Source organism: Epinephelus moara, chromosome 23 (genome assembly GCF_006386435.1).
Source record: "Epinephelus moara isolate mb chromosome 23, YSFRI_EMoa_1.0, whole genome shotgun sequence".
NCBI classification, from domain to species: Eukaryota; Metazoa; Chordata; class Actinopteri; order Perciformes; family Serranidae; genus Epinephelus; species Epinephelus moara.
In genome coordinates, this window is record NC_065528.1 from 14845337 (window position 1) to 14864685 (window position 19349).

The 19349-nt window shown below is 41.9% G+C and overlaps 1 protein-coding gene across 10 annotated transcripts in view; it reads left to right on the top strand.

The window, feature by feature from the left end:
• Window positions 1-19349, top strand: part of lrmp (lymphoid-restricted membrane protein) — a 79642-nt gene that overhangs the window by 51096 nt on the left and 9197 nt on the right. For 9 of the 10 annotated variants that reach the window (XR_007569331.1, XM_050035805.1, XM_050035803.1 and 6 more), the window contains 13 exons: window positions 1343-1454; window positions 2437-2680; window positions 4650-4702; window positions 8594-8693; window positions 10340-10517; window positions 11483-11570; window positions 16020-16066; window positions 16224-16312; window positions 16416-16609; window positions 17549-17633; window positions 17838-17892; window positions 17989-18016; window positions 19054-19194. Coding sequence is in view for 9 of the 10 variants with exons in the window: in XM_050035805.1 (XP_049891762.1) it covers window positions 1343-1454; window positions 2437-2680; window positions 4650-4702; window positions 8594-8693; window positions 10340-10517; window positions 11483-11570; window positions 16020-16066; window positions 16224-16312; window positions 16416-16609; window positions 17549-17633; window positions 17838-17892; window positions 17989-18016; window positions 19054-19194 (1414 nt within the window). In the remaining variant the exon portion in view is untranslated. The remainder of the gene's footprint in view (window positions 1-1342; window positions 1455-2436; window positions 2681-4649; window positions 4703-8593; window positions 8694-10339; window positions 10518-11482; window positions 11571-16019; window positions 16067-16223; window positions 16313-16415; window positions 16610-17548; window positions 17634-17837; window positions 17893-17988; window positions 18017-19053; window positions 19195-19349) is intronic. The other variant, XM_050035806.1, reaches the window with a different exon arrangement.

Below are 19349 nucleotides of genomic sequence, written 5' to 3' on the forward strand. Positions count from 1 at the left end.
GTATATAATATCCATAACTGTGTTTTCATAAGTGTATAATCATCTGAAACTAGGAATCATTGTGTTTTCATTACCTTAGAATGAAGTGTTTATATCGACATATGGAGCAGGTCCTCTTCTAAGGTGTCCGCCATGTTGATTCTATAGTAGCCCAGGTCAGACAGAGCAAACACTGGCTCTAGATAGGGCAGATCTTGTAGGCCATTGTAGTTCTCTTCACGATTGCCACACAGGAGAAGTTTCAGATGGTTGCAGTCTGTAACCTCGCCACTAGATGCCACTAAACCCTACACACTAGACCTTTAAAACTGATAGTGAAACTTATCTGTGCTCCCTTAAGCCAGACTCCATTGACAGAAATGGTAGTTTTACATCAGGAAACATGGGAGCTGCTGGTATACAGCTAATTTTCTCAGATTCTCTTTTCACCTTGGCATGGAGGCATGCGAGGAAATAGTTTTTATCACAATTTCAACACACCACAGGGTGAGTAACTGATATACAAAGGGTAATTTGCGGGGTGAAGTATTCCTTTAATGTCAGACCCCTGCAAATGGGGGTGTCTCTGCTCTCCAGTGCTCTCCCTCAGTGGGGGAAGGACTTGTCAGTCATCCTGCCCTCAGTGACCCCAAAGGGCCCGCCTCACTAGGTCTGGGTCCGTGCCAAATCTGGGCTTCACTCTGACTCTGTGATGGGTTTGCCTTGGGCCGGGTGTGTGTGTGTGTGTGTGTTTGTGTGTGTGTTCATGGAGACGGCCATCCCCTTCAGATATATAACGGCGCTAGAGTGGTCCAGAATGAGACCACAGAGGGAGAACTGGTCGGGCCGTCCATGTTGGATTTACTGGTGCTTAGTTGCCAGGGTGAACTTTATTACTGTTTGGGAGGAAAGAAAACTAAAGAGAGGTCATAGTAGGTAGAGTTCAGCCTCCTGCTTTGGAGTGTTTGGGCTGATACAGACTGTTCAGAGTGAGACTGGACCAGAAGAAAGTGCTGGGATTGAAGTTTTGTTGGAGGACACATTTTAAGTTTTGTGTAGTCTTGAGATTAGAGGGTCAGGCTGGGACTGGATCTACAAAACCGTGAAGTGAAGAAGCCGATACTGGGCCAGTCGGAGAACTGGCGGTGGTCACCCTGGGCAACAGAATGGGACACTGCATGGGCCTGCGGATTGGGTACAGTATGTCCACTGTACTGTCTTCGAGGATCTCTGTGCATGTGTTTTTCTAGCTGTCTGGACCGTTTAAGATGGCTTTGATATTTGGGGTGTTTCTTCCACATTTCTCTTAAAAAAAATCCCTCAGTAGTTTTTAATTAACAAGATTTTGTATTGTTGCATGCAGGGTGCAGGAGCAGGAGAACCAGAAGCGGCAGCTGTGTGAGGAGCTGGAGCAGCTAAAGACACCTCAGGACAGCAGAGAGGCCTCATGCCAGACACCTGCACTAGAGGAAGAGGTCAGAGAGGAAGGGAGGATGTGTGGGCCGTTCATGGCACTCATATAAACCTATATTCAATAAACAGCAGCTTCCTTCCACTATTCTCAGAAGTAATATTTTGGTCTAAGTCTGCAGTCACTGCACATTGTTGATAGAATATTCAATGAATTGTACACCGTCTGGGAGGTGGGCATCATATTGTCATATTGGGTTTGACATAACTCCAACTTTAATAATTTACATGTGAATGTCTCTGTTAGCGTTCAGTTTCCACAATAGAGGGATATTGGAGGGTTTGCTTGGAGAGCAGTGACAGAGCCCATACTGTATTCAGACAGATGGAGTATCTGGTAGAGGAGAGTTGAGTGCGAGTTGGCGGCTGAAGTGGACATGTGCACCCACACACACGCAGAATCAGATGCGACCACACACCTACGCACTGCTCCTCGCACAAAATGCACTGACACACAGGCTTGAACATTTCCATTATTACAGCACCATTGTTTTTACTGCAGAAAACAATGAGCGTGGTGCTGAGGTAGATTTGCATACAGCAAACAAGTTGTGCTTTGACAAATAAAACAGTTCTCACTTTGAGATCATTTATTCAGTTTAGCTGTGGATCAGGGAAGGACCAACACAACTCTCTTAGTCACCAGAAAGAACAGTATTAAAAAGAAAATATAATCTATGAGCTCTGTTTTGTTTAATGTTTAAAAGTTTATTGGAATTTTTCTTGCTGCAAATTTTATTTTTTCCCAGAAAAAACAGGTCAGTCTCCGGTACATTTTTCAATGGTTTGATTTCTTTTCTGTGCTGCTCTTTTCAACTATGGTGACAGTCACTGCTGAACTTCAACCTCATCACTTCCAGTCCTCCATTTGGATTTTGCACAGTGGGATTTGTAACAGTTTGGCAGGATTTTATGCATTCCATTTTTGTGCTCTTTTTATTGAGTTTTTATTGAGACCTCATCTTTCCCTTTCTTTCTTTTTTTTAGCCTGGAGATGACTTGGACTGGGACGAGGAGTTCGCCCTTCAAGACTTCCTGAAAAACGAGTTAGCGGAGAGGAATTGCAGGGAACAGGGCGGGCGAACGGACAGAGGTGAAGAGGAGGACGGGGAGGAGAAGTGGACAGTGGTGGACAGAGCTGGAGAGGGAGACGCGAGGGACACGTCTACTCCTCAGTCTGCCCTCTGTAGGGAGGCCCAGCCTGGATATGGTGCAACGGGAGAGGGTCTAGGTGAGTGGGGACATGAGGGTGGACGTAACAACCACTAGCAGGTCATCTGCTAAGCAACTATCTAATACTTGTATACTGTAGATATTTATTTGAACTGTCTTTCAACAGATTAAATCTTTAAAACTTATCTCAGTCTCGGTCCTTCAGATTTTCCTGGAAAATTTGTCCTGAGTCCTTTACATAGAAGTTATACCATAGGCTGCTAGATGCAACTGAGAACGCCGGGGAAAGTCTCAGTTTTTATGTTACGTTACAACCTGTTCCCCTATTGGCAAGCTGTTAATGCTGGTACAGTTACACACTGAACCTTTAAAGCTATATATTTGTCTTTTTAAGGAAATGACAACCAGCCTTTATGAAGAACAATGATTCGCCCAACGCACGTATAAATGGATTCATAGCACATTTAAACAGGACTGTTATGGAACTTAAAATGTTAACTTTAAGTCTACTAGTCTGTGTACAACAGATAATTATTGACATTAACTTTAAAGTAAGAAACCAAAGTATATCCTTAACTTTTCAACTATCCTATATTCTACACAAGCATAAAAGCATTCACCTAAGGTTCTGGTGTGCCACCCCAATATTCTCAGCAGCCCCATTTGGCCACCGCTATGAAAAATTTCTGGTGGTGCCACTGCCCGACGTCCTCTCATTCTGACCCATCCCACGACTACTGACATCCCTGGGATCGTGCTTCTCTCCCTTTTGTTCATGTGGAGCCAAGACCATCTTACAACCCTATAAATTCCCCCAGCCCCGACATAGTTATTTAGAATGATGAATCTTCCTTGAGCCGCTAAAATCCATCATAATTAGCCCAGAGCTAACTGGAACCTCATAAGGCCAAGCCAAATAGGGCTAAATATAGTTTAATATTTTTATAGCCTCACTCTGACCCCTGCCCGCCCTGTTTCTAGTTCTGGATCCAACTCGGTAGAAATAAGCCTTGAAGCTAACCTCATGCAGCAAGAATGTGAACTAATTCATCCTGCCTCTTCCTCATGCATGATCATTTTGAGACCATACTTTGAAGGAGTACAGTTTTATCCATGTTCCTACCTCTAGATTTGGTATGTCTAAACTGAGCACACCTGTCTCTTGCAAATCCTCAGCTGATGTTAGCCATAAATGTGCACATCATAAACGGCAATAATTTACTATAAAAGTCTTTCTCACTCTCGTAGATCTTAATTGTGAAGCCAGAAAGGACAGATTTTTGGCTCAAACTGACCACTTAAACATTATGTATTAAAATTCACTCACATGTTCAGCTGGTGCACCAACTTGCAGGTGCCTTAAAGTGTTTCACAGGATAAACTATAGGTGAAAATGCTCACAGACTCAGTTATTGTCTTTGGGTGTTGATTTGTGTGTGTGTGAAAGAGAGACAGCGAAAGAGTGTGTGGATTATCCCCCTGTAATCCCAGGGTAGTTCACAGGGCACTCAGCCACCCTTGAAGCACCAGTACAGTACACACACTCACCCACTGTAAGGATACACACACTCTGAGGCCCTTGGTGGTAGACCCCTGCCTTCTATGGTTGTTGTGGCCCTGCTCTTATAAAGGTTGTGAGTGTGTGTGTCTACACAGGATGTGAAATCCTCTCTTCCTCAAGGCCCTTGTATGGCCAGGTGTGCGACCGGTCCAGGGCTCCGAAGTGAGCTCGGTAATCCCCCATTCCTCGGCCTGCATGAGCGGCTGGCAGGCAGAGAGAAAGAAAACAAGAGTGTGAATGTGGTCATTAATGCCACCTTAGCCATGCATGGTATTTTAACCTCTCTGCCCCTCCCTCAGCTCCATGCCTTGCATAATAGACAGTCTGACCTTTTATGGTTAAAGGTGGGGTGCGTTTGGATGTCTTTTAACCGTTGTAGATGAATTGGGCAAGCGATTGGATTTTTTTTTCTTTAATAAACAGCTTTTTTATTTTATTTGTCCTTCTTCCTCTGTTTCTGTTACAGACTCTCTAGCCTGCACTGAGTCAGAGCCGGAGGTGAACAGTCAATCTTTGCAGGTAAATCTAATTATGACATTTTCCTGCCATGGGAGCTATTGTGCCTGAGTGTGATCTTTGCGAACTGTCCTTTAACCCTGCATTTTCCTCAATATTTTCTTAAAATTGCCCAAATGTGATAACACTTACCTCTAAAGTAGTTCAGCAATTATGAGTGAGTGGGATGTTGCTACCTGAAGTTGTAGAACTGTTTCAAGGAGGGAACTTCTCATCTTTAGCCTGGCATTAACACTATAACAATATAGTCAACTGAATGTAACTTCCTAACATCTTTAAATCTCTGGAAACCACATGCCCAAATTAATTTGCAATGGCTCACATATAATTGTTAGTGGATAACACCAGTGTTGACCTTGTGGGAACCCATGTGCCTGTGGCTTAGTGCAGTGATTTCAGGAATATGAAGAAAAAAAAAAATGTCCTTGTGTAGGATTAGACTCCCTTTCATTTCAACAAAGAGTTTGGTATCTCATATATTAAAAGTTAAAAACAGCATCAAAAGAAATCTCAGGGATTTTTAAGCTTTGTCCAGTGTCTTAAATGGGCTGACATTATGTCATAGCCTTTAGGGAACACTAATGTTGAGAGTCAAGGATTTCAACCACTAGAGTGTGACACTTTGCACAATAGCTGGGCTGCACTGTAAAGAGAGTAAAATGCATTGCAGAGGAGGTGTAATGTTTAAGTAACAGCCCTGTAGAGGTAACACAGTGGTGTAGTCAAGACAACCTAAACTGAAACCGTATCAAGACCAAGGAACAGGGTGGAACATGGCACCCCTCAAACTGATCTGAAAGAACCGCACTCTACAGTGGCTCTGAGGGTTAAAACACAATGACATTTCAGAAAACACGACACTAGTGCATTTCACAAACGCTGCAACATTTAAGAAATGTTACGTTTTGTAAAATGTCATAATCTTTTGTGAAATGTTATGTTTTCACTCTGAGGGCTGCCATGACATCACCATAAAAACATCCACAGAAAACAAATGAAGACTCCTCTTCCTTCATCTCCGTTATTGAGATTTTTTCTCTGTATTAGTATGTGTAAGTGTACCATTAGAAATATTTTAATAAAATAATCAAAAGGCATTACAGAGGTGAATTTTATGTGTTGTAATTGTCCTTTGTTTCCTATGAGCAAACACATACTGAAACTAAGGAGCTGAAATCATCTTTATTTTACACTCCTTTTTTTTTTGCACAGGCAGTTTAGTGATATCCCACAGTTGTGGTCTTGAAATAAAATCCTGAGTCCTCTTCCTTTGAAACCGAGACAAGACTAATAGTGAGAAGTGTAAAAATGCAGTCCAGTCTGAGATGAGACAGAGACCGAAAAGTGGTCTTCAGGCCAGACTCAAGTGCTACAACACTGAGGTTACAGGGTAAGGGTCGTTTATTTCCACCCTGAACAACTGCTGCTGAGGTGCTTTTGAGCAGGACACTGAGGCTCCACCTGCTCAGAGGCCAACAATAGATGACTCTAGTTGTACTGTGCAGCCGCCAGGTGTGTGACAGTTATGTAACTGTGTGTCAGCATGACGAAGCATGACGGTACTAAAACAGATTTGGTGCTCAGCTTACCTTGGTTTAAAGCATTTAAAAAAAAAAAAAAAAAAAAAGTTTCATTTGGCGTACAAATCTCTGCTGTTTTCGGGAATGTAATCATGTACTTCCTTTTGCTGTGGTGGGAAGGAAGCAGGAGGTTTTTAAAGTTATGCTTGACAGCTTCAGTGGGGATGAGAGCAATCTATTTATTTTTAATGACACTGTGTTCGGCTATTGTGGCATATTTTAACCCATTTAAAGCCACTACAAGGAACTTTTAACTGGAAATGCAAAAGTCTCTCGTTTCTGCTGATGTCTGTGCGTGACCTACAACAGCAAATGAGACCATCGGTGTGAAGATAAGCTATTTCTATATAGTGTATATCCATACCTTTAGGAAACTGTCTCCGGGTCCGCCCCAGGTCGCTTCCAGGATGAAACGATTTACGGCACTCAGACAGCACACTTCGTCTTACCTAGTTGCTTACATTTATAGTGACTCTTATAAATAGTCGCTATTCCTCCTCCTCGACCCGACGTCCACGGGGAGTTAAAATAGCAGCAATCATCGGGTAAAAGTTCTGTGAAAGCACTGAACTCACCAACAGTCAGCCACGTCTCAGTCACACAGAGAAAATCCAATCCTCGGGAAGTCACGAAATCCTTCAGGATAAACGTTTTGTTCGCTAGCGATCTAGCATTTACCAGCCCAATCCTGGCAGGAGCCGGCGGGTCCACGGCGTTAGCTGTCCGGAGAGCCACACACAGAGGCCGCAGGTTGCGCAGATTCACCCCACGCCAGCGGGGACGAGGAGAGCAGGGGCCACGGGGCTGGAACACCTCATCCGGGCCGACGACAGGTACCAGCCAGGCGTCGACAGGGTCCAGCGAGTGCCGAGAAATAAAGAGGCGAGGCACCGCTCCATACTCAGTCCAAGAAGCCGTGGAAGTGCTTGCTAAACAGGCCTTCAGCCTTACCAGCCGACCACTGCGTTTGCCTCAGCGGCGGCGGCGCTTACGCCGGAGAGGTGGAGCTGGGGCGCGGCAGAGGTGAGCTAGGATCCCCGGTAGGAGAAAAGTTTTCCCGTCTTGTTGTTTCATTCATCCCCAAAACAAACACATGCGCGAGCCAGGTAAGCGTCTTTACAACAATACGCGCTACAGCTCATGGGTAATGTAGGCTTCATTCCAGCAAAACACCACCGCTTTTGTCCACAAGGTTGCCAAAATCAACTCAAAATGAAAGTTCCTTGTAGGGGCTTTAAAAACAAATTCTTTAAAGGTAATATTACAGACAAACCTTTTAGGCTGCTGCTGATTTTTATTAATTTCATTACTGTATAAAAACTACCTTGAAGCTTGCAGCAGATGGGTAATTCATGCCAGTGCACATTTAGTTTGCCTCACATTTGAGTCACATTGATCACACTTTTGGTTAAACCTGTATGATAATGACACTTTTGCAAATTCTTCCTGGTAGTGCGTTCAAGGATGTTTTCACCTATTAAATTTCAGTCTTCAGTTTTAAATGTCAGATACAGGAATGTCCTTGAACACACCATCAACAAAGAGGGTTTTAAACAGTTCCTGTTGCTGTCCCTGTGATAGACATATCTGAAGTCTTAAGATGCTGTAAATGTCATTTATTACATTATACGTGATATTTACTCTGCCTCGCTTATGTCACACTCTAAGCTTCTGCACTCTCTTTCTTTTCCTCTTGCTGCCATTTGCCTACCAAATAGCTCTTCACCTATCATTATTCACAGCCTCTGCTCACAGGCAGCAGTCTGTGAGTGTGTTGAAGCTGTCTGCTTCCTTATATAGAATAGCAGTGATGAAATGTTCTGGTCACACTGAGGTAAAGGGGGAAAAGACTTGCTGCTATTAGTAAAAGAAGGGATTTGAAGAAAAGTATAATTCAAATATTTTCTATGCAATACCATCATGTAGCTACGATCTCGGTGTCTTCACACTCGCAGTCCTCAATGCTTAATTAATTTTATGCCTGCGAGGTTTTAAAAACTAATTTAAACACTTCATCGTTGCCGCAGACAGTATGAAAGCGATGTTTGCTTTTGAATTCCTATGAAGATGACAGTAATTGGGGGTCCTTCCAGCAATCCATCACTGATGGAGCAGATGCTTTGTGCTGTCTGTCAGCTGTTAGATTTAGTTGACTCCTTATGCAATTTCCTCTCATCCAACAAAGATTTGTTTCTATTGACTGACTGTGGGCCTGCTGTTTGGTACATGCTTAATGCGTGTTGCTTATTTGATCTTTTCACCCCTTCCCTTTTTTTTAATATTTATCGTTTTGTGTGTGTATGTGTGTTTTCAGGAGGAGGCAGCAGTGCCATTGAGCGCCCACTCACAGGCTGTCAGCATTACACACCCAGAGGCGGATGCTCTCCCTGATCTGTCCCACTCAGAGAACAACAGTAAGACCTCCGCCTCCCTCCCGCTCTCTCTCTCTGAAGTTCACTCTCTGTGTGGCTCACACACTGTCTTTCTGTTTCACTTTCTTCTCCACCAACTGTCAGCTAGTCGCGCAACTGTGTGCATTTACAACTTAACCAAAGAAGTGAGTCATTTCCTGACTCACTTCTTTGCTGTTTGTTTAGAGGAGAGAAGACTTTACCAAATCTTGCAAGATGAAGGTCAGACTCTGTTAAATATCACAGTGTGAACATCACTTAATTATTTTGCTATTTTGGGAATCCAGAGCTCCATGACTGCTTTTTTAAAAGCATTTTCTTAGTGACTGCATTACTGCACAACAAATTGTATTATTGCTATCCTTTGTGTTAACAGTTTACTGCTTATTTTCTTTTCTATACAAACTACATGGAGTAATGTAGATCCTTTAGATTGTCAAATGTTAAAAAGGTGTTCCCAGGACATTAAATAATACAAAAATAATATTGATAGAAATCAATCAGCCAGCATATGATTGAGGGCTGCAAAGAAAAAGTGCATTTGTGAGTTGTCTATTTAAAATGCTAACTTGCAGTACTAGTACTGATGACAGGACATCATTCCTGCGACACTCGTGAGGTGCTACTAGTTGCCATGCAACCAGTAGCTTTACACAAGTGGTCATTTAACATGACAGATGCATGTTATGTTACAGTTTGATGCAGTCACCTAGTAGTGTATTAAATGTAAGTTATTGAAGGTGAGAGTAAAAAAATGGACTGCAAATGATTATAATATAATGCAGGCATTTCATATCATGTTTGGGAGCCGCACAAAATGTTTCTGTGAACCACTATTGGGCCGCACTTTGAGCAACAATGATGTAAATTATAATAATATAAATATTAAAACTAATGTATGTGGAGTTCTTCTGATACCAATCCCAGTATGAGAAATACCTCTAATACTGTCTGAAACGCTGGATCGGGTATTGGCGAGTATGGGAGTCTATGCAATAATCGGATTCCACATAATTTATTAATAAACTGTACTGTAGTTTCACACCTGGATAAAACGGCAGTTTTCTTGGAAATCAGTTCTTTGCCACTCTAAAACAGTAGGTGACACAGCGAGTTGTGCTGTGCAGCCACTGGTAACTGCTGTTTTAGAGCCATAAAGAAGAATTAATATCCGGTGAATAGAGTAGCTGATAGAAAAATGTCAGCAATTTGACAACATTTTACACTGGAAAGTCCCACAAGTGAATAGGCAGTGTGTACAGTATGCATGGCTTTAGGTTTGAGGGGTGGCAGTAGTGTTGTCAATTACAACAGCAATCTTATAAAGCATTTGAAGACGATCACCTGTTATCACAACCATGACAGCAATCATTTTTATCTGTACAGGGTAAGTAGTATACAGCTCCTGATTAAAGCAGTTGTATAAGATTGGTGCTCTTCACCAGCTACAAATTCAGGTATCCTCACCTCACCATTGACATCCAAGTGACACTGAGCTAATGTTTTCTGGTGTTGTCAAATTGCACCCTGGAAAATGTAGGAAATCATGACAGTGAGTAACAGCAGCTGATAACCCAAACACCTGTAATCTTGGAGTGAATTAATCATCATAATTATTGATAATAATTAACACTGATTTATCTCCACAGATGCAGAAACTCCTGAGACTGCGAACTCTCCCTCCTGTGGTCCAGATCAAAATCTGAGCAACTCACCTGAGCAGGACCAAACGGTCACACTTAGCAACACCCCTTCCACAGCAGCCCAGATGGTTCCTCTTGACAGCTTGTCACCTGGACCAGATGAGACCATCATCCAGACTGAGAGGTGAATACACAAATTAGTGTATTTGATAGACTGGACACAAGTCACAACACAACAATTTTTTTCCTCCAGTCAGTTCAGATGAATGTAAAAATATAGATGATTGAACCATGGAACAAATATGTTACCTTTTTATTTCCTCTAAGAGAGTGCGTGAGGGATCGCTATACATGGGGCAGTGGTTTTTTTTTTTCGTTTTTTGTTTTCAAAGATGACACAACAGGTCTTATTTCCCGTAACACATCTGACATCATATCTGTCTGACAAAACAGGATCTTCCAAAACAAAGAATACATTAAAGCAGGGCAAAAAAAGAACTGGGCGTTTCCTCACCATAGACAAAGCACCAGCTGGTGAACCAGCTGTTTGATAGCAAGATTACCTAATGAGATGTAGACAAGTATAAAGAGCCTACAAGTTGCAAAGCAACCTGCTTTATTTTTGTGTCCTTGATAGCTTTATGCTCTTCATCACATCAAAAGCTTTATCCTCAGACACACCTCTTCTGTTGGTGTTTTGGATTTGCAAATCCCACCTGAGGGCCACAAAACTGAGGATGCCATAGACAGGAAACTGACATAACCTCACAGCCTCAGCCCACATCCTGATTCATTTTCATAGCAGAATGAATTATCCCTGCTAGATTTGAAGTTAATAGAGGAAACATCAATAGCCACAGTAGTCAGCATTTTCCTGAGTTTCATCATTTACCTATGGCTTGGTCCACATTTGCTAATCAAATGAGTGTCTTCCCTGCTGTGGGAGGAGCGTGTAGGATAATTAGTATCTGTTCAGCCATGCTTTGCATAGGCACAGTCCACCTACAGAGAGACGAAGGCTGTTTCTTATCTCTCTTACTGTAACAGTTGTGTCTCTTTGTACAGACAGAAAGTGTGTCTAATGTATGAATTAAGAATAAGAATGGATAGTGCTTGAAAACTGACCTTTGACCTTTCACTTGTGGTCAGCAGCCAGCCAACCAGTGAGGACCACAGGGGAGCAGAAGAGAAGGAAGGCGAGGCTGACTCGAGCACAGGAGCCATGAGCCGCACTAAGGTTAGTAGCGGAGAGGAAGTGTTTTAATGCAGAAGGGAATACAACTTCCTCTATTTTCTTCAGCACCAGCTCCCCGTTGCTTCCCCTTCCTCTTTTTGACCCTTTTTCTTTCTGAAGCTTCATGTGTTTCCTAGCTGGGTGAGAGGAGGTGTGTTGTGAAGCCAGGATGGGGGGTTCAGTAGGCAGGGCGAGGGATGGCTTTCCTTCAGAAAGCCTGAGAAGGAGTCCTCGTCGTGGGCAAGGAGGAGGGGAAAGATATCAAATTAAGGGAAATATCAGAGTATCAGGCAGCCATCTTTCTGCTGACTGCTCAAGGAGGATGGGTTATTGACTTTCTTGATCTCTGTTGCCAAAGCAGGCAAGTACTAAATACTTGATATGGCTTACTGAGGTGTCCAAGTGTTTTTTATTATCCTGTAATTATTATCATCAAGTTAAAATGCTTCAGATTTCCTAACAGCTGAACGTAGTGGTTCACAAAAGACAGAAAAAAAGCAGATTCAGAGCAACAAATTAGTTAAGAGAAGGTTGAAATAGGATGAATAGTGAATATTTTGGTTAATTTACAAGTTATGTTGAAATTGGCATTTTGCTACAAAAACTTAATGCAACACATATATAAACATATACATATATATATATATACACACACACAATGCTAATGCTAATCTGAAAACCATATAAACTAAACGGAACTAAAATGTCAGAAAGATTACTTGTAAAATTAAATGAAATCACAGTATCCTAGCATGCAAGTTTGTTTAACACTTCAAAAAACAAAAGATATTCAAGTTTTGTGTTGTCCAATATTGATTTATTATTACATATTGACTCTGAATATTGAAACGGTTTCAATACTCATTTTCTGCAGTACTGATACACCGATACAAGCTGCGTGTTTTTTGCTGTCTCTTAAACCCCTTCTCCAGCAAATTTGTTCCGGTTCTTGAATTGGTTCTGTTAGGGATTTAAGGATTCTTGGAACCTTGGTGCTGTCTAACAAACCCGCCCACGTTTCCACCATTTTTGAGCAGAAACATTGTAATCAAGGATGTATCAACAGAGGCCGACGCAAACTGTAGGATTAACGTTTGTTTTGTTATTACTGATATTTGTTTTTGTTTTTTAACAAAAAAGGAAACAAGCATGGAGCAACTATTAATGAGACCGCTGCATGCCCTTTTTTTCTGATCATTTCTCACTTGACTTCTTCATTCTCCATCCTCTGTCTTCGACCTGTAGAATGTGACATGCCCACTGATATCGTCACGGTATGCACTTCAGGTCAAGGAAAACCTGCTATTTTTTGGTTTCAGCTAAGAACCAAATATTCGAGTTCTGAACCAAGTGATTTGTGGTTGAAATGCTCTGAACGGTTTAAAATTAGGTGCAGGAACCAGAACAGAGCCAGCTTCATGTTGGCGGAAAAGGTGTGAAAGTATTAATTTTTACTACATTACTACATCATTTGGCTGTTCTATGCTATTAACAAAGAAAAGAAAAGTCGTTGTTCTGATATGTTAGCCTTGTTAGTTTTGTCAATTCATGCCAGATAATGGTATTGAAAATTGATATTTTTCAAGGCATTATGTCAAAGTTAGAATTCCCAGTATCATGACAACATTATTGGAGTTAATATGACATCACACAGTTTATATTTGAGAAGCTGAAACTACAAGTGTGTGGAATTTTTGCTTGATAAATGATATTAACCTCACCAAATGTGATTACCACCTGCAGAAGCATTTATCAAAAGGATGACAGTGATGTTCAGAAGCGTGTTAACAAAGCGTGGACACAGTGGATCATCACTGTCTCCTCTGTCTCTCTGGACCAATTAGTGTTTACAATGAGCTGCTTTGATGCGTGCTCCATACAGTAAGATTGCTTCATGGTCATTATGTCCAGCCTTTTGTGGATGGTCTTGCGGTGTTTTCATGTTGGAGCCAAGTTGTGTTGTGATGCTGGTTCACCACAGTCTGGTTTGCATTCTGCTGGGAGATTGATCAGCTTGGTTTATTTAGTCTGCTACCTGCTGGTGGCTGCTGGACTGCCTCCCTGCGTAGAGATGGGAGGCCAAGAAAGGCAGGCTAAGACACTGTACATCAATAAGATGTAGTGTTAAACTCATACATGCTTGGTCAAGAGAGGTTTTCAACCAAATCGAGGCTTTTTTGAATATAATTTAAGAATCTGGTTGCAGTCCTCCTGCAGAGAGAAGGAGGTGAGTTTTTGAAATCATTTGGATATATTCAAATAGTAGTTTTACTTGTAAATGGCAGATATTTTCAATAGGACTTCTCCCCATATTTGTGTTGGGGAACACAGTCTAGACAAAAGGAATTATTATTTATCACAGCATTATGTCAGTTAATACTTGGATTTTCAAATTATTCAACATAAGGTGGTATAAACTCACATTTGTTCAAGTAGCATAAAAACTTATAGCACAACACAACAGCGACAATAAGTATGTCAAAATACAATACTTAATAGAGTGCATTAAGAAGGCAGTAATATTTAATCTATAATCTGTGGGTTAAATTAAGCAGCTGCAACTCACCATGACCACTTCCTTTATTCTAAGTTTAAAAATCGTTTAAAGAGAAGGGTTTCGAGTTTGAGCTTGGCCTGCAGGTCATTCCAGGACCAGGGATCGTAGTAGAACAGACTTGTTTTTCCAGCCTCTGTGCTGGTGTCAGGCACTTTAAACTGAAGCCATTCATGTGACATAAGATTATGACTGCTTTGCAAAGATAAAAACTTCTGGCTCAGGTAAGTTGGAAATTTACCTGAGATGATTTTATAGACTCGAATGTACCGGTGTTGTAACCTGCACAAAGTGAATGATGCTGTATGAGGAACAATGATGGGTTCTGAAGTTAGATTTGGTCAAGCTTGGACAAGGTGGACGGTGAGGCAAACCTGGAAATGGTATGCTGCCTGCTTTGTCGTTTCAGTGAATTGTTGTTAAGATCTGCAACAAATAAAACGACTTGTGAACACACCTTAAAAAAGCCCAGACTTCATCTCACAGGACTCTTGTGTCCAGTGTTGATCCATTTTGTGACATGGCCGGTCAGAGTTGATTAAGCATATCTTTTAACTCTGGCAGCGGCATGCACCAGTGACACTGACCTCACTAATGTACCGATTCTTTCCACTTCTTTCCACACGAGCTTCTGTGACATGTTCTGCTAGAGCTACATACACCCGGCAAATCTTCTGTGGTTTTACGAGGTCCAGAGAGTTCCTCCAGAGCCTCTAGGGCACCAATTATCAAATCATGCCTGTTTATCACTAACAGTTGAATCACACAATGACATAAGACTGTTAAATGTTTTTGTAGTGTATTATTTTACGGGCCATTTTAATGACAGTACTCGCCTCCTTACATGCAAATGTTCCACCAAAACAGTGTCAGCCTTGACACACTTTGCAAGAGCACCGTCGCTGCATCCTGAGCTCAGTGTTGCCCAAGATGATTATGATTGGTCTAACGCAGTGGTTCACAACTGGTCCAGCCACGGGGTCCAGATTTCTCCTTAGTCACCATTTGAAGGTCCACACACACAGTTTAATATATTCAGCGTCATACTTGGGTTTGACCATGTCGTTGAGCTAGTTTGCTGTCCATGTTAATTAAGTACAGTACTTGAGTAAATGTACTTAGTTACATTCCTTCACTGCTGATGACACCTTACATTCAGTATAGTTTATTCAGTTTATTCAAAGATTTGGTGTCCGCAGTGACACAACAAGGATGTTTTCCTAAGACATGATTGTGCGGTTATAAAAATCAAAGTTTATCGCTGTATTCTTGGATGGAGGATTGCACGATTTCAACTTATGGTATAAAGCTATTGGAGACACAATCAAATTAAACAATGTGTTGGAGAGCAGCAGCCAGCTTTTTGCTTCACACTTTGTTTGAATGTAAAACGACACAAAGTCTCAGATTTTGTGTTCGGTGAAAAGGTAAGGCAGCTCTCTACTATTTTGAGCTGTGTCAGAACGGATATTATGCACACTCATTACACAATATCCTGCTGCTTTGCTCTGAGTGCTCACCTTGCTCCATTGTGCGTGTGTGTTCACACTACTGTGTATGCACGCAGTCCGCCTCCACTACTTAGCACTTTGCCAGTGTTAACGTGTTCTCTGAGCACCCCTCTCAGCAACACACACTCACACTCTCAGAGCTGCAGGGCTCTCCATGAAGCAACACATTATATAAGGGATCAGTCCAATCTTTCTCTTCGACTCACTGTAGAGCTTAGATAGCGTTTAACTGCCATGGGACAGGTACGCTACATGTATGTGGACGTGTGTGTGTCTTTTAATCATTGACCGTTTCTTGTAATGTGGAGCAGAAAAATGTGCTGCAAGGCCACCTGTCCTTTTCTCACCCACTCCCTCCTTCTCGCTTTTTACTTTTGTCCATGTCAGAGCGTGAGCCGGGATCAGTCGGCAGACAGATCAGCAGCGGAGGACAGGTGAGTGATTCACTGTAACAGGAACTAGAGATTTTAGTGATTTGGTAAAGAGAACTTAACGTCTAACTGTATTTTTATAGAGAAACATTAAGGTTTAGATTATTTTTTTTGCATATGCTTTAGTATTGTATAAAGGTTCACTGTGTGTGTGTTCCAGCACGTGTCTGCTACCTGTGTTGGTCGAAGAGGAGGAGAGCGTGCAGGACAGTGCAGCCGAGGTGCCAACAGTAGCCGCCAGCATGGAAGGTAGGAAGACAAACTCAGACTTGTGTGTAAGCTAACCGTTTGTTTACGCCTTCTTACATCTACGTGCAACTTTGACCACCCACACACCAACTCCTCCATCCAGGGGCCGACCGGCTCACCAGCAGCGGAGCGACCACTTTCTCCGACAGCAGCTCTCCTCCGTCAGGATCGTCCATCACACATGGCAGCCAATCGGGGGGCGGCATGGGCAGCGTGACTTCTGACCCCGGCCAATCTGTGGACAGTGCAGCCAAAAAGGACTCCCTCCCTCTCAGTGGCAAAAATAAGAGGGAGCTGGTAAGTTTTTCTGCTTCCACTTTCTTCTAAATTGACTGTTGGATTATTAATTCATCATAATAATAGTAATTTGCTTGACTACTGTTGAAGTTGATCACCTTTTTTTGTGCATATCAGGGTCATTATATTGTAGTTTTTGCATGTTACCTGTTTTTATTTTTATCTAAGGTAGCAATCAAATTGAATGCCACGTTTTGTTTTTATCATAACAATTGTTATATCTACTACCAGACCCTTAATTGAGTTCAGAATAGAGTTTGTAGCAGGATGTATGTCATACAAACAATATTATTTTCAGTTATTGTGAGTAAAGAGAGCCATCCTAATGCATTAAAAAGATTTACAGATGCACAAGTTAGTCATTGTTCAGTTTTATATTCACCTTTTGATGCATCGTTTCTGTTTATGATTTTGGTTTTTTTTAATCTCTTCTTTTTTATTATCTTCTTCGCTCTAGCTTAGCTTAAAACAGCCTCAGAGTAGATCTGATAAAACACCAGGATCATGTTGAACGGAGCTGGCGTCATCAAGATAACATTTCTTTTGTTGTCAGTGATGAGATTGTGCCATCAGTAACTTCATGTGACCTGAAGAGAAATGCCGTCTTTCCAGCTGTGTGTGTGTGTGTGTGTGTGTGTGTGTGTGTGTGTGTATGAAAGAGAGAGAGGAAGGAAGAGTGCATGTTTTCACTTTAGCTCCACTCAGGATCAGATCATTCAGAATCAAGAGCCAACGACACTGCCAGCTGCTTTGAATCTTCACGTTTCACCTTTATTATGTAAAAACCGTTGAAGGAGAAAGGAGGGTAGGGAGGGAGCGAGTAAAGGGAGCAATATGGATGTTGAGGGCGATGTGAGCATGGAGAGATCGGAGTTAAAAGGAGATAAGGAGGGGGAGTTTGAGCAGAAGGAGGCAGTAATGTTTGTCCGGACCCTGCAGGAGCTGTCCCGCAGCATGGAGGCCATTGAGGAGCACAAGGTTCAGGAGGACCAAAGTGAGACCAGCGTGGCCACTGAGAAGGAATGTATGTGTGATATACTCATTGCACACTGTTATGTACTAAATATTATTTATAATATTCACCACTTGTCTTTTGATAACAAATTTAATTCCATTTTTAAATGAGTGCTTTTACATTTACTCTTTTAAAATCTAGATGGTGATTGCACCATTTGACCAGGTATTTGTTTTGCCATGATTCATAAATGAATCTTACTTCCCTTTCTAGCTGAGATGTCACTGATCTCAGACACCACCAGTCCTGTCCAAGAGGACAGGAACAGGTGAGCAAGCACCTGAACACTTAAATCCATAAACATCCATGTGTGCATGTAATAAGACTTGTCACATTGTCCTCATTGTCCTCTCTTTATCTGCAGCCTGTCACCTAATGACAAGGAGATTGAGGTATGTGTACCATTAGATCTTGCAGACACTTTTTAAGCATTTGTGGTATCAAAAAGACACTTTGGGATTATGTGTGTTTGAAAGTAGATTTTGAAAGCCACAAATCAGTCTCGATCATCATCTGGATCTTCGTAACTTTTTGTTAGTTGTCTTAATGTATTAATTTTCATTCTGAAAACACAGCCTTAACTGTGCATCCATCAGAAATGTATAGAGTGGTGCTGGGGTAATGTTTTTCTGTAGGCCATCCTGGAAGTTCCCTCGACAAAAAGCCTGTGGGATTTTTCCATTGGATTTTGGATTATTGCAGAAAATAACATCAGTACCAAACAAGAATTTATGACACATTTTTTCAGCAAGAATATCTTCACAAATTAACACCACCTTTGTGATTTTTTTAAGTGTAAATGCAATCGCCAGAAGTAAAAAGCTGACGTTAGGCTATAAACAAACTACACCACAGTTGCATGACTTCTCATCACCACTACAATGACGCTGTAAAGCTGTGGTCAGCGATAGTGTTCTCTAGTCTCATTTAGCCACTTGTTAGCAACCTCCTGGGTGGGTCATTTCTGACACTTCCTCAGTCAAACCTTAAAACTGAACGTGTTCGGGCCCCTCAGTTGTGGAATGACCTGCAAGAGCAGATCAGGAAAGCTAACACATTGTCCTCCAAGTCACTTTTAAAAACTAATTGTATGTAAAGCACTTTGTAATTTCTTTGGAAAAGCACTTTATAAAAAAAGTTATTGTTATAACCACGCACATGGAATGTAAATATATCATTGTGATCATGCACTGATAGGATTCTCCTGAAGTGTGGGGTTTTCAACAGGGAAGTGCAGGAGTTTCATTGTTTATGTGGTGTAGCTTTTCAACCTGCACAGTAACGCTGTCTGTGACAGAGGAAACTCTTATGGTTATCAAACAAGGAAACTTTAGAGATGGTCAGCGTGTCTGCTTACAGGCAGGATATAAAGCCAAATACCGTATGCGTGTCCAGCAGTAAGTGCCAAGTGTCTTTTTCGTGTTTTCAGGCAGAGTTCCAGCGTCTGGCGCTGGGCTTTAAGTGCGACATGTTCACCCTGGAAAAGAGACTGCGGCTGGAGGAGAGGTCACGTGACCTGGCTGAGGAGAACGTCCGCAGGGAGGTGTCCAGCTGCCAGGGCTTACTGCAGGTCAGTGTACATACAGTATGTGTGTAACTGTTGAGCTTTCCGATGGAGCACTGGCTAAAGTTTAGCTCCATCACCGGTCAAAATTGCATGAGCTGCATGAATCTGAATCACAATATAGTAGATAAAATGGATTTTGCATCTTGTTCTGCAGCTTT